The sequence below is a fragment of the Malus domestica genome, chromosome 09 (assembly GCF_042453785.1).
Source record: "Malus domestica chromosome 09, GDT2T_hap1".
Classification (NCBI taxonomy): domain Eukaryota; kingdom Viridiplantae; phylum Streptophyta; class Magnoliopsida; order Rosales; family Rosaceae; genus Malus; species Malus domestica.
Genome location: NC_091669.1, coordinates 11,278,357 through 11,293,938, shown reverse-complemented (window position 1 = coordinate 11,293,938; position 15,582 = coordinate 11,278,357). Strand labels below are relative to the sequence as shown.

Here is a 15,582-nt window from a genome sequence, read left to right as displayed (position 1 = left end):
TGGCATTATGAAAAAGTTACTTCTAGATCTTTATACAAGTTTGGACAATCAGAAACCCAACAAATTATCATCTTGGTGTATTTATACGGTATCGTATTACGTGTTTCACTTCTTATCAAATAATTCTATCATTATTCCTCCACCGTTAGTATTGATCCTTTCGAGATTGGAAATTTCAGCTAGTTTTGATTTTTTGTAGTATCTATTAGAATATCATCTATTAGAATTCCTGCAAAATTATTTATGGCAAAACTCTAGAACTGTCTTGCTCGATGATGGTTCTAAAGTGGTAGCAATCGAAGGAAGAACAGTTTGGGAAAATTGTTTTTGATCCATGGTAGTTCTAATAATGTGTGATGTGACTTTTGATCATCAAGAAGCCTTGTTAGTTCCCTCTTAAATTCGACCTTCCTTCTTCTTGGTCTGAGGTAATGGCGGAATTGTTTAGTATTCCGTCGTAATTCATCTTATTTTATTATCTTACTTTTGAAATTTTCAACTTTTAATATTTTAGTCCGCGCCAATTATGGTTGTACTCTTAGTCTCACCTCATGCTGTTAAAGTTAATTGGGTTGATTTTGAGTCACTAGTATATTCCTCATGTGATTTAGGAGATTGATAAGTTGTCCAAGAAGATCGTTTAGATATTGACATTGCATAATTCATTCAGATACCGTATACTCTAGATTTCTTGAATTTGTCTTGACGCTCATATTCTTGGGTGTCCTGTTAGCCTTATTGACATGATTTCACACTTGATTAGTAGGGAATTCATAATAGATCAACTTGGCAAGCACGTGCGCCAGTGATCAAAACCCCATGAGCGAGCAACAACCTTTCCAAACAAGTACAACAATTATTTATTTGTTTTATGAAAGGGAGATTTAGGCTTACGAATTGGTTGAGCTTGTTTGGGTATATTGGTCACTTCAGTTTTCCGAAAGTAGCATCATAAGGCCCTTGAAAACGGTGTCTTGTAGGACGACTATTTTTGAGGAAAATTATTTTACCGTCTATTATGTAGCATTATTATACCTAGAAAGAGAAGGAAGACTTGAGCTCGAAGGCATAAAAGAGGAATAATTACATTATGACCGCAACAGAATGCCATATTTCCATTGGCATACGTTCTAACTTGATTTCTATTTTATGTATATATATCTTCTACTCCTATCTTCGAGTGTAGTATAACAATGATTTTCAATTTCGGGGACGGAATTCTTTAAGGTGGGTAGATTGTGATAGCCTGTCTTTAATTTTACAATTTTATGATTTTTAAAGGCATGATTTTACAAAAGTGCCCTTAGAGGCGAGGATTTTGATTTTCGTTGATGAGCGTATAGTGAGGCGTATGAAATGTTACTTTAGCGTATCCTCGAAGTATTCGACAACACGGGCTCGTAGACGCAAGCAGAGGAGGATTTGAATTTACGGTTAAAGTTCTACGGAACTCTAAACCGAGAAATACTTTTATTTTGATTACTATTTATATATATATTTATATGTATATATTTAGAAGTATTATTATCTTATTAATTGTTGTTAGAATTATGGGAAAAAGAAGGAAGAGGGCGTCGGGAAGAAGGAAAAACAGAGGGGGGAAAGGGATTGGACAAAGCTGCCCAATCTGGAAAATTGAAGAAGAGACCAGATGAGGAGAGGAGAGAGAAAGGTGAGTGACCAACCAGAAGAAGGAAAGAAGGGAAAGGAGGGAGAAAGAAAAGGAGAGGATCGGCTGGATCCCTTGAACCCGCACCCAACCCAGTTTCAAAACCGGTGGAATTCCGACGTTTTCGAGCCATTTTTTTAGGAGAATTTCACCCCATTTCCTCCTGCAATCATCACCATACCTCTTCCCCTTCATTCTTCTATCAAGATTAGATGGAAATTGGGTCAAATTCGTGACTTTTGGCGATGGTGACACCGACGGGTTTTGTATAAATTCTCCCATTTTGAAGCAATTTCTTCCAATTGTCACCACCAATATACTTCCCTTGAGGCCTAGAACAATGCCCAATCATTGGTTGGAACGTCGGAGTCGAATTGGGGACGAATCAAGAACACCCAATTCTAGGGTTCCAACGGATTTTGATGAAATTGGAGCATTTCCAGGCCAAATTGGCCTTGGTCATAGGTATGAAAGTTGTTATACTCATTGAGATCTTCAAATCTGAAAATTTTGGTAATTTTTAAAGATAGTTGATTTTTCCGACGAGTAGGGACGGCCAACCGCCACGGCGGCGCGTGGCTAAAGGGCCACCAATGCTATTTTTAGGCTATACTAGAAATTAGGCCCGCACGATGCCGCGGGAACTAGCTGGTTCAAGCGTAATCAGATGAATAAAACACATTTAAGTTGAATAAATTCAACATAATTATGAACAAACAAAGGGATACACGAGTGAATAAGGTTGATAAGATAAGCGGTTTTGCTTTTATATACATTCAAGTGAGTTGACATATAAACACATTGTACAATGAGTGGGAAGAAACTGAATGTCTTTGATTAGAAAGAGATGGTTTCCCAAAAAGTTCTGTTTCCTTAAGAAACAGAAGAAACATTTAGTTCACATATAATATGTGTCATGCATTGTAGGCAGTTAAGACGGCAAAATATATGCCCTGCAGCACAAACAACACTTGTGCAACATATGCCTTACATTGGAAAAACATCAACAATCGAATACAAATTTGTAAATCATGGACGGATTTTGTTTTACATTTTTATAATCAAATCAAGTGGCAGTGTAGCACGTAAAATTACAAACTTGAAGCAACCAGAGAGAGCATAAATTAAGATGAAGAGATATCCTCAAACTTGCAACATACTGTATGAAAGCTAACCGTAGAGGTTTATGAAGCAAACTGCAGCATGAGTTGCAGTCAATTGAACAAAAACACAGTAGTTTTAACTTTGTAGTAAAAACCGTGGGCAAATGAAGAACAATGTTCTCTTTCGTAATGAAAAATTTATCTTAACCACTATCTTCATTAGCCAAATCGTTTCACAAATCCAAAAACACAGAATTATATCTTGACAATGCCAATTAATGATTTCCCATTTACTTAAGCCCAACATCAAAGCCAATTAACTAATGAAAGAGAGAAAAAGAGAAACAAAAAACCTCAATTAAGCAATTAAATGGAGTATTACTTGATAGAGCTGGAAAATTACCCAGTTCTTCAGAGAGAGGATCAAGAATGACTGATGAGAGTGCAGAGAAACGAACGATTGAGAAATTCAAGCTCTGAGCTCAAAAGTTGGGGCTTCCACTTTCCAACTGGGGGAGAAATAACAGAGAAAACACAGAGAACCAATCCACCAAAAATATTAATGAAATGGGTTTCTTCTAATTCAAAATTTGGGTCACCCAAATTCTGATGGAGCAATAATCATTCAAAATTCCAACAGATTGAAGCCCTCACAGACTACAAGTTACCAATACCCAGCAATAAAAATTTTGAAAACAGTAATAATGAAGGAAAAAGAAAATAAAGCAGCGAGCCATTCTCTAAATCTCAGGCACCAACCAAATTGCCAGTAATTTGCACATAATGATAAGAATCTAGCAGTATTTCCATTGTTTAAAACCCAAATTCAAGAAATCATGAAAAATGTAAACCTTATATGGTAATTGAAAGCTTTACTTGCAGATCAGCAGCAGCAAACGGAATCCAATGGCATGTACCTCAAAAATGAGAGAGAGAGAGCTGAGAGATGAGTGAGAGAATCGATAAACAAAACCCCCAAAATCAAAAAAGGAAATTTGAAAAGAAAACAAATTTGCAAATCCAAAATCACAAAAACATTGAGAAAACTGTAAAACTCACCAGGAAACACTGCTTTTCTGGGTAAAAAAATTATTCGAATCAAATTGAAGAACCGAGGCATCCGTTTCAGCCTCTTCAGCAGCCTTTCCCTGGCGAGCAGACAGACCCCGGAAGTCTCTCGCTCTCGCTCAAAGTGCCACTGCTTCCGGCGACCCTATTTCTAGAACCCTGGTGGATCCCACCCTGCTTGAGCCCAATAGCTGCCCGCTCCTGCAAACAAACCCAAATGCAAGATAAGCCTAAACCCAAACACACGATTCAATCAATTACCAAATTGAATTGCAAATTACGAAATTACCGGGAGGTAGGTGCGGTGGTGGTGACTATGATTAAGGTTGTGACTTCGGGCAACTGTCGGAGGAGGAGGGAGGGAGTCAAACCCTAGATCGGTGGAGATTCGGCTGTTGTAGCGAGACCTCCGGTCGTAGAAAACCTCTGAAGCACTCATCATACACACCAATCACCTTGATTTTTTTTTTCACTTTGTCCTCCTCAAAACGTGTCTATTTGTTTCAGATTTTTTGACGAATTTACAGTGCTTTTTCGTAGAAACGGTTGGAACGTAATAGGAATGTACCGCTGAGAAAAGGGAGGGATGAGGGGATTTGACGGATGGTTGCAGAGAGAGTCGGGAGAGGAAAAGAGGGAAAGAAAAGGGGATGGAAACAGAGTTGAAGCAATCCACGATCATTGAAGCGTGGGCGCCCTACATGGATAGCTGAAGCAGAACTGCCATTGTATCCAACATATATCAAATTAACTTCGGTTTGGATTTAACAGTGTCATGAGGGCCCCACTGGAATCACAAAAAAAAAACAAGGATATAGTTACAATTTACAATTGGCTTAAGGAGATTCTTTAAAAAAGGTCGTACCCAGTGCACAAGGCTCCCGCTTTACGCAGGGTCTGGGAGAGGTGAATGTCGGCTAGCCTTACCCCCATTTATGGAGAGGCTGCTCCCAAGTCTCGAACCCGAGACCTACCGCTCATGGGCGAAGGCACTTGCCAAACAAAGAAAATAGGGAAACATGTATATCATCCAAAATAAATGGAAAAAAAAAAATCATGAAGAGCATATGTAAGCTAATTTAAACAGGGTAGCAATGAAAACGAAGATACCTCAGACAAAAATGCATTAAGAGGTAAATTCCCACATGCCGTTCTCTCTGCAGCATCCTTTATAAGGAGCTTCACTCCAAGGACTGAAATTTCAGTAAACAGCATATTAAAAATCTATTTTTGGAGAATAAAAAGAAACCATGATAGGAACATAAATTATTTTATCCACAAATAATAAAAGGGTAGAAGGAACATACTTTATTTTACCCTCACCAGTCATTTCCAAGTCAATCCATACTGGTGGCGTTTTGTACTCTTCTGGAGGTATCTCCGTAATTTGCTTACTCTGTTTCTCATCTACCAGCTACGACTCATTTCCACATAAAGATACAAAATCTGGATAACAGCAACTAACGCCAAACCACCCAACTGTCCTTTTACAAACAGAACTGTTTACAATAAGCATATATAACATGATTTGGTCTGCAGTGCTTTCACCAATAGTTATAAAAACAAAGATTCTAAAGATATGCATGCAATAGAATGACTATTACCTCCAAGTAAGCAGTTGCACGGTTGCAATCATAAGTTGCACACATCATGTTCAATCTGATAGCTTCAGTATAGCACTCGACAACATTATTTCAGGCTTTTCCTTAAATGCAGTATTTCCCTGGGAAAAGATGAGTAAACATAGAATTGAAACAATACTCATTAGTACATTGGTATCACAGTTCTTTTGCTGATAGAAAATGAAATTAAACAGATATAAGCATAATATTTGACAAACAAAGCAAAGGGAAAGTAATTTTCTGATATTTCATTTAATTAAGGGGATGGAGAAATCTAATTTCAATTTTGAAGGAGAACACCATGTACTTCATTCATATCAAATAATAGCATAATTCTAATTTCAATTTTGAACATAATAAAATATATGGCATTCATATATTACTTAAACTTTTTTCAAATTTACTTTTGCATTCATATATCAACTTTGATGATTTCTCTTTTTTTCCCTCTCTTTCTCAGCAATCAAATAGCAATCGAAAATTACCAAAAACTGAAAAGATTGAAGCACCTGGGCAAGTTGGAATGCTTGGGTAGTAAAAAAAATCAGGGTGGGCATCTTCAAGAGCACCTAAACCCTTCATCCACAAACGTATGTATAAAAATCAACAAAATAATCTTGTGATTGCATTAATCCGTAGAAAAAAAATATGCTAAAATTCATAGTTGGGGTGCAAAAACCTAATTTTCAGCAATCCAAGAGTCACAAATCCGAGTTATTCAAGCACACAACAGAGAAGAGAGTATATTTTGAGGCACAAACCGAGTCTCCACTCCTATCAATCAAACCCTCAACTTTACAATGTCTTATAACTATGCAATTGATTCAAGCATTTCTTTTCTTTTCTTTTCAGATACAACCAAATTATGAAAACAAATCATTGTGATGCAAATTAGATCAGTTTTACTTGCCTTAAAGCATTCGAGTATATATTCTCTTTGGATCCGGTAAAAGGTGCGCATAAACAACTTTCACCACTTTGATCATGTAGATTAATATAGAAATGTAAAAGAACAATCAACCTTTTCTTTTTCTTCACTAAAGAACATATTCTCCTTAAAATAAACATATACAGATCTAATCCAATCTATGAACATTATAAATTAGTTTAAATCAACTTTGCCTAATTTACTATTTAGCTACAAAAAATAATAAAACAGAAAATTCATCCGCTGTGAATGCGGTATCTTTCACAGTTCCTAAAATCTCACAGGAAAAGGCTCTGTTTGCATAGTTCGTATATGAATGTACAGATCTGTGGAATGAATTCCTTTTATTTCCAAAACACACACCTAATTTTATCTTAGGGAAACACAACAACTACCCATTGATGCTGCTTCCATTTGTATTTGTCTGTCAGAGATGAGGGCTTCTACTGAGAAACTTGTTTGAGAGGAAGGAGACTGATCATGTTTTATTCATTGTTAACATCACTAATTACTGTGTGAAGCTTAATTACCTAACTACTCCTTATATGAGTCCATATATATATTAGAGTGATGTTCACAGATAACTCACCAGGCATGATACAGACCTAGAGGTTATAGATGCACTGTTCAGTTTAGAGATTCGAACAAAATATATCTCAAACATAAACAGACTTTATATAAGCTGATCAAATTAGTAGTCTTTAATTGAAATCAAGCAAGATGGTATCTTTTCGAATATTCAATCCAAACAACATGGCTAATATTCAAGAACATGTGCAATCTTTAAGCACATTTACAAAACAGATTTAGAACATTTTAAAATCCTCTTAGCATCAGAACATAAACATAAAAATCCCATAGAAAGATAAAGCAGCATACCAGTTCTCTATCTTCTATGTTGTTTTCATGTGGATCTTCCTAACTCATCCCAAAAAACCGTGCACCTAGTTCACCTGCAAGCATCATTCCACAACAAAAAATTAGACAGAACCAACAAATACATAAGGAACCAAGAAATGGGAAAAAACCAACACATTTGGGCCTGTTTCCTTAAGAAACAGAAGAAACATGTAGTTCACACATATAATATGTGTCCTGCAGTGTAGGTAGCCATTTCAACAGGTAATTAAAAACAGAAAGTGTTGAGGACTAACAGAGGGACACATGAGTGAATGAGGTCGATAAGATAAGCAGCTTGCCTTTTATATACATTCAACTAACATCTTTTATTGTCGTAGTCTCCAATATATATGTAAGGTATGTAAGCTGAACACAGAAAGTGAGGAAATGACACAAACGATGTTTTGAGGGGAATGCCAAAACTGAACCATGAGGGGAAACTTACACAGAAAATGACCAGATTTGCTGCAATAGAAATTAAATTAATTTATGGTAAAGTCCGAGTCGTTCATTATACACATGTCAGGAATTATCAAACAATGATTAGTAGTTTTACATATTCCTAAAGCGAATTGTTACCGTGTCACTCCAAAAAGTTCATCATAAACTCCTCGATGTGCAGTTTTGTTCTTATATTTTTATACAAAAACTTAGAAATCTTGGACAACCAAAATGCAAATTGAAAAAAGACCCAGATCATGAAAACATAACAAATTACCTATATCAAAGAACAGAAAAGCATCAAGAAAACACATGAAATCAGATAAAAAACATAATATTGGACAAAACATGAAGAGGGTGAGAAAAGGGAACTGACATGTATGAAGATATTCGCTTATGGTAATGGCCTCACTTGTCGCAGAGATTGTAACATATCCATGTGTCTGAGTTGTGTGCATAGAAATGTTGTTGGTAGACTGAATGTATGTAAACTTGTAATCGCATTTCCAGAACCATTGATACATTTGAACTATCGTCTGCACAAAACAAAAGCACATAGAATACAGATGATGAGGTCTCAAGAAGCCGTAACAATATGCAAAATCCACAAAGCACCAACATTGAAATTATTTTGCTACCAAATTTGTTAGATAACCAGCTCTGGAATGCCATTAGTATGTTATCACTAAAAATTAATATATAACAACTCAATCAAACCAACTAATCAATAATCACACACCAACAAATTAAAAATGCAAAGCTTTATTAATTTCTCACATGAGATTGTATCAATACATGAAATTAATAATTTACCCAATTAAACCAAGCAAGAAGAACCAACCAATGATCTAGGAAGTGACGGGAGGATGCTCACATCTACCGAGAAGCAAAGAAAGGAATTAACATTGTGACCACGTTAACAAACTGGTCATTACCAAATGCTTCAATCGAAACACAAAATAACCACCAAACATCAGAATTCCAAAAACCTAAAAGACAAAGCAAACAATTACAGTTAAATTAATATTTAGCAAAATCAAATTAACAAACAATGTATATAAATTCCTTTTCCTATTCTCTCTATTTCCTCTCAGATTCTCTCCTATCCTGCGACACATATGCTCATCTCAAACGTTAACTCAACCTATTCGTTTATAGCAACTACTATGTGTGCACAAGAGCTACCAATTTTCTTAAGTATACAACTGTCCTTTAGTAGTTAAAATTTGCTATAAAACTTGAGTAAGTACTCCAATGAACGTTTTATATTCAACAAAAATGATATAGACAGAGCCACAGTTTCACCATTGCTTTTTTTTTCTTTTCAATAATCATGAAAGTTGAGGTGCATAGCGGTGAGCACAAATAGGGTGATACCTTTAGAAATTCCCTCTGTTCTGCATATTTCCTGAGAATAGTTTCCCCAGCAGCATTGGTTTCTTCAAGCATGCGAGCAGAGTTACGAACTGAGTCCCCTGCTTGCACCTCCTTGTCGAAGATTCTCATAACATGAGCACCATCTCCATTCTACATCACAATAATATAGGCATATATAAAACAAAAGGCATACATGATACTGAAGCACTAAACAGAATGTTAAAAGGGATTTCTGGTTTAATACGGCTCTTCCAAGCAACTCTGCCCTCTCTCTCGCTTCGTCGTCCTTTTCTGATTCCTCGCATCATACCTATCCAAACTATCTGTCACAGACTGAGCCTCTTCCACTATGTGTTCCACTTTTCTGCATAATAAAAAGCAAATCAGGATCCAGTTCAATAATCCCAATCACAATTACAACCACCATATACAAAATTGACAAAATCCTACCTCAACTTTCAAGAATTAATGAACAAAAAACCCCATTCCAATTACAATTACAATGTCCAACAATTACAAAAACCCAACTCAAAGATCATAGTAATTAACGAAATTTAAAGAAACCAAGTCGAATTCCAATTACAAAATGCAAAAATGACAAAAAACCACGTCAAGGTTAAAGGCATCAATGCAAGAAAATCAAACTTTTCCAGAGATCGCATTGGGATTTGGCGCCCACAGATTGCCCTCTCTCTCTCTCGAGTTTGGGTACGGAGCTTATCCCTAATCTTCCCACTAGAAAAGAAGAACATGAAAAAATTAATCGGAGTTTTCAAAAAATACAATACCTAATTACCTGCTATTGGAAACAAATAATAAATATACAGGGAGTTTTATAGAAAATTACAAACTGTTCTTAAGTAAAATTAAGAACAAAATTTATTAAACACTTCTTATGATTTCATCCAAAACCATCCAACCAACTGTTCTTAAGTAATCATTTGAATGTCTCCATAATTTTTCTCAGCAACCAATCATAAGGTAATTTTGTGAAGAAAGACTGTAAATTTGGTTAACCTTCCGCATGAAGCTCTCCATGGCTAACTCTCCCACAACCAATTGCTTATCCAATACAATGAAAGTCTACTCTGCAAAAACCATTTTCAAATCTTCAATCATTCACCAAACCACTAATACAATCACATAAAAAACCCTCAATCATTTGTCAAAACTAAATTGAACCCTTTTTATAATTTTCCTGATAGATCAAACCTTCAATATCAGATTCCACAATTACCACTTTTTTGTCAAACCCAGAAAACCCAGTTCAGTTTTTGTTATGAAAAAGCAAAGGAATCTACCAAAACCCACACAAACACATGTAAGAGAGAGAAAGAGAGTACTGTTGGGTTCTTGGGTCCAGGTAAGCTGCATCTGGTATTCCTGGTCTAGGGTGAGGGGCTCGGAGTCGGTGGCTTGGAGGAGAGCGGGGTGTTTCATCCATTCGTGGAATTTTGGAACGTGTTCGTTCATATACGACTCCAGAATCACTCTCAATCCCAAACTCACTCTCTCTTTCTCTCGCTCCATCGCTAGTTCCCTTGCTTTCTCTCTCTCTCTCTCAATCGCATGCACAAACTGACAGTCACAATTAAATTACTGAAATAAAAACCCAAATTCCAGAAATGACATTATGGAAATTGAAGCTTTACCTGTAGATCGGCGACAGCACATGGAATCTAACAGCAGGTACCTCAAGAGTGAAAGAGACAGAGCTGAAGATGGGTTACACAACGACATGCACCTCACCATTGATTGGAGTTCTGGTAAGGAGTGCGACGGAGAGAAGGCGAGGTGCGCGACACGGAGAAGGCAAGGAGGGCTTGAGAAGGAAACGGAAAAGGCCTGCTTTACCATTGTTATTCCCTTCCCGCGATCATCAACGCGTGTGCAGATCAGCGGCAGATAGAGCCTGTGGCAAATTTGTAAATAAGTTGAAATTCACCACAAAACACTGTTCATTTATACAGTGCCAATTCCAATGCTTTCTTTAGAGTAAAGTAATTTGATGCCTGGAATTCACTTTTGAGAATTTAAGGACGTAGATTGATCATTAGAACCAAAATTCTCTAAGATACGTTAATAGGCCATTATATGAATCGATGATCCGACCGTTGGATCATCATCAAACTTTAATAGGTTATTATTCATAGTATTTGAGGAATATAGGAACTTACGGATTGGGAATTCGAAGTACGGATCTTCTCGAATTGGATTTGTAAGTTCGTAAAATAAAATGTTAACCGCCACTTGGTTTTGGCAATTGGCAGAGATCTGATTGTTGGATCGTTCCGAAACTGTAGTATGTTATTCTAGAAGCATAATTTAGATCTTTGGAAGTTACGGATCAGAGATCTAATTTGTAGATCTTTTGGATCGAATTACGTAGACTCATGTGCGATGTAAATTATGTATTGTATCGACGAGAATTCTAAGATATGGTTTGATAATTGGTCACAGGCACCGATCGTTCGTGATGCCTCGATGTTTGTGCTAGGAAGTTGTAGCGCGGACTCCAGGTGAGTGGATTTTTCCTTGCTTATCATATTTTTTCATGATTAAAAATTCTATAAATGCTTTTAAATAAAAACTGAGAAATTTATGCCATGACATATATATATATATATACACACACACACACATACATATATGTTATAAAATACTATGAGATAGTTGAGTTTAGATTTCATTGTGATATATCCATATGCGTATTACAATACATGATTAATACGAACTACGAATGTCTTGATCCCTGTTTAGGGTACGTAAGCAGTCTAACGAGGCGTTAGATGCAGCCATATAAGAAATGAGATTATATAATATTGGAAATACATCGTATTATATAATTGGAAATACTATGAAATTTTTTTATTTTAGATTTCATCATGGCATATCCATACGTATATTCCTTGCACATAATTACTATTAACGCTCTGAATTGCAAAGGTGAACGTAGGACACACAGATAAGTTCAGGTAAGTTTAGGTAAGTTCAAGTAAGTTTACGGTATTAGTTGAATTGATGGGGTTATGGTATGACTACATTTATGTTTTAAGTAACTCCGACTTACATGCTAGCCATGATTGATGAGATATGTGATGAGATATGAATATGTCGTATAGGTCACTAGAGGTGACTCCGACTTACATGCTAGCCATGATTGATGAGATATTTGATGAAATACTAGTATATATTTATGATGGGATATGTGTGAATTGCTAGCATATAATTATGATGAGATATGTGATGAAATGCTAGCATACATAATGAATATATGTGATGAGCTAGCATATGTGGTGAATACATGATGAGCTAGCAGACGTGATGATTATGTGATAAGTTAGCATATGAATATAGATATGTGAAGCATGACTTGAATTGATATATATATATATATATATATATATATATGTGTGTGTGTGTTGATGCACAAAACTGGAGGAGTCTTGTGACAACGTAAATCCGACCATGAATCTGCAGGAAAGTAGAGAACACAAGATGTATCGTGGTTCACCACAATGTTTGGGCTACGTCCACACTGATGTTGATATTGTTTCACTCTGAATGGTGAATATACAAGAAGGCTAGAGGCAGTGTGCTCTCTAGCTTATTTTCTCTCTTCCTATGGCCTAAGCCTTGCCTCAATCTTGGCCTAAAACTTGGCCCTTTTAATGAGGAAAGTGAGGATTGAGGATTTTGAAGGTGAGGAGTCCATTTTATAGACCAATGGCTCTTCACTTATTATTTATTTGCCCCTTCATTTATTACATAGTTACATTTGAGTCTCCCGAGTATTTATACGAGGTCCAAATACGGAGGCCCTAAGTATGGTACAAACAGTAATCCTCAAAGTCTTCAGTCAAGAGAATTTTTTGGCTAGAGACTTGAAATTCAGTCCATTTGTAGGCCGAAGTAACTAGATGTCGTCTAGAACTGATACTCGATATGAGGTGGTGCTCAATGTGAAATGATGCTCAATTAGAAGTAGCACATGTTGCGAGGCTGCTCGGCTTGTGGCTTATGTTGCTTTGATTGGCTCGGTTTGTGACGTTGAAGGTGAGGGAGTCCTTTTTATAGAATAAGGGCTTGCTCCTCAATACATAAATGATGGGCTAAAGTTGATGCTCGCGGCAAGACGGTTGCTCAGCAGGCGGCGATGCTCTCTAATGATAGTGAGGGAGTCCCTTTTATAGAATAAGGGCTCGCTCCTCAATACATAAGTGATGGGTTAAGAGTGATGCTTGCGGCGATGTGGTTGCTCAGTAGGCGGCGATGTGGTTGCTCAGTAGGCAGCGATGCTCTCTAATGATGGTGAGGGAGTCCATTTTATAGAATAAAGGCTCGCTTCTCAATACATAAGTGATGGGCTAGAGTTGAGGCTCACGGCGAGGCGGTTGCTCAGCAGGCGGCGATGCTCTCTAATGATGGTGAGGGAGTCCCTTTTATAGAATAAGGGCTCGCTCTTTAATACATAAGTGATGGGCTAGAGTTGAGGCTCGTGGCGAGGCGGTTGCTCAGCAGGCAACGATACTCTCTAACAATGGTAAGGGAGTCCTTTTTATAGAATAAAGGCTCGCTCCTCAATACATAAATAATGGGTACTCTATAATGAAAGTGAGGGATTCCCTTTTATAGAATAAGGGTTCGCTCCTCAGTACATAAATAATGGACTAAGTCTCCCGAGTATTTTTCATGAGGCCCAGTTGCGGAAGCCCAATATATGGTACATAATGTAGTCCCCCAAGTCTTTAGTTAATAGAGTTTGTTGGCTGGAGACCTTAAATTGAATCCATGTATAGGCTGAAGTGGCGGTTGTTCGGAGACGGTATTTGTATACCCTACACTGAAGCTTTGTAGGTGAAGCTTTGCAAGGGAAGCTTTGAAGCTGGAGCTTTTGTAAATGAAGCTTTCGAAGCTGGAGCTTTGTAAATGAAGCTTTCGAAGCTGATTGACATGAGTGATGCTCATGGATGTTGACATGAGTGATGCTCATGAATGTTGACATGAATGATGGTCATGAATGTTTATGTATGATTGACACGAGTGATGCTCATGAATGTTTATTTATGATTGACATGAGTGATGCTTATGTATAATTTTGGAGTACTGAACGTACTTTTGATCACCTAGTTGGTGAAAATAGCGGCAGGCTGCCAAATAATTTTGGAGTATTAGACGTACTTTTGATCACCTGGTTGGTGATAATAGCGGTAGGCTGCCGAATAATTTTGGAGTACTGGACGTACTTTTGATCACCTGGTTGGTGATAATAGCGGTAGGCTGCTGAATAACTTTTTGTAGTACTGGATGTACTTTTGATCACCTGGTTGGTGATAATAGCGGCAAGCTGTTGAATAATTTTGGAGTACTGGACGTATTTTTTATCACCTGGTTGGTGATTATAGCGGCAGGCTGCCGAATAATTTGTACTGGACGTACTTTTGATCACTTGGTTAGTGATGATAGAGGGTCTGGCTCTTTTGGGCATATAGGCCTTCGCCCTTCACATAACATTCCAGCCGATTACTTTGGGCTTGCCGTTTTTTTTTTTGGCATGTTGCCTTCTTTCTTTATTTATGATTACCCTCTGGTGGGTTTATACAGATGTCTCTAAAAGATAAGAAAAGTAAATTACATCATTCAAAAAAGCTGCTGTAGAAGGTGGGTATGGCATATGGTTGGATAATGGGATAACATGTGCAGCTGTTGGAGGAAACCTTCACGTGGAGGCAGGTTTAGTTAGCAGGCATGGTCTACTCCCTTTATTCCTTGCTTTTGCAGATTTGCGTGCCTGCTTTATAGCAAACACATCCATAGTTTTTTCCTGTGGGTGGTCGACAAAAACAAAAGTAGCTTTTGCTTTACAGCAAACACATCCATAACTTTTCCATGTGGGTGGTCGATTGAACCTTTTAGACTCGCCTTTTCCGATGGCATCTTTGGATTGGGTTATCCTCCTGCGTTGGCTTCAGCTTCTGGGTCAGAAGTTGACTCAAAACCCGGCTTTCGTTTACGCTCACAGATTGGCTAACCGGAGCTTACAGCAACAGAGTTTCCAGATTTTCAACCATGATGTAGCCGACATTGTCCAGGTCAAGTTCTTCCATGATCAAAACTCCATATTCCTTTGCTTATTTCTGAATGTTTGAGAGCTTATTTGCATAAGCACTCATGCTTATAATCTCTGTGACTTCTTCTTCAGTGATTCTTCCATCGACGTCTCTATCCACTATGTCAAATAATGTTTGGAGTCTGGAGTCAAAACTTTCATCGGAGATTTGCTCCCAGAATTCTCTCAGTTGCGCCTTGTTGATGATATCGTCGGTTTTGTTCCGCCTCCGAGCAAGTCCCTAGAAAAGTTCTCCGGCAAACTCATTGGACTCTTTGTTCATCTTTATGCATTCGCCAAAGAGGGAGGAGTGGAGGAACCAGTTGGATTTGACGGTGAGCTCGTCGTAGCGTTTGTCTATGGTG

The 15,582-nt window shown here is 37.5% G+C and overlaps 1 protein-coding gene and 1 long non-coding RNA gene across 2 annotated transcripts; both read right to left on the bottom strand.

Annotated features, from left to right (window-relative positions):
- Nucleotides 1-2,698: 2,698 nt before the first annotated feature.
- LOC114826979 (uncharacterized) lies at nucleotides 2,699-9,493 on the bottom strand. The gene is made up of 12 exons (XM_070805433.1): nucleotides 9,353-9,493; nucleotides 9,109-9,258; nucleotides 8,108-8,267; nucleotides 7,270-7,343; nucleotides 5,972-6,038; nucleotides 5,445-5,563; nucleotides 5,148-5,324; nucleotides 4,951-5,033; nucleotides 4,130-4,627; nucleotides 3,832-4,041; nucleotides 3,649-3,689; nucleotides 2,699-3,281 (listed from the first exon to the last, which is right to left on the bottom strand). The coding sequence occupies exons 2-4, from the start codon at nucleotides 9,235-9,237 to the stop codon at nucleotides 7,309-7,311; spliced, it is 324 nt and encodes a 107-aa protein (XP_070661534.1). The 5' UTR covers nucleotides 9,238-9,258; nucleotides 9,353-9,493; the 3' UTR covers nucleotides 2,699-3,281; nucleotides 3,649-3,689; nucleotides 3,832-4,041; nucleotides 4,130-4,627; nucleotides 4,951-5,033; nucleotides 5,148-5,324; nucleotides 5,445-5,563; nucleotides 5,972-6,038; nucleotides 7,270-7,308.
- Nucleotides 9,494-9,760: 267 nt separating this feature from the next.
- On the bottom strand, nucleotides 9,761-11,089 carry LOC108170638 (uncharacterized). Its single transcript, XR_001787038.3, has 3 exons — nucleotides 10,452-11,089; nucleotides 10,126-10,196; nucleotides 9,761-9,836 (listed from the first exon to the last, which is right to left on the bottom strand). It is a non-coding gene; the product is annotated as an uncharacterized lncRNA (long non-coding RNA).
- Nucleotides 11,090-15,582: the final 4,493 nt, after the last annotated feature.

Coding starts and splice junctions, on each gene's coding strand:
- LOC114826979 (XM_070805433.1), bottom strand. CDS start 9,237: ATGAGAATCTTCGACAAGGAGGTGCAAGCAGGGGACTCAGTTCGTAAC. Junction 8,268..9,108: donor AACAGAGGGAATTTCTAAAG/GTATCACCCTAT, acceptor TGTTTTGTGCAG/ACGATAGTTCAAATGTATCA. Junction 7,344..8,107: donor AAGCGAATATCTTCATACAT/GTCAGTTCCCTT, acceptor TGATGCTTGCAG/GTGAACTAGGTGCACGGTTT.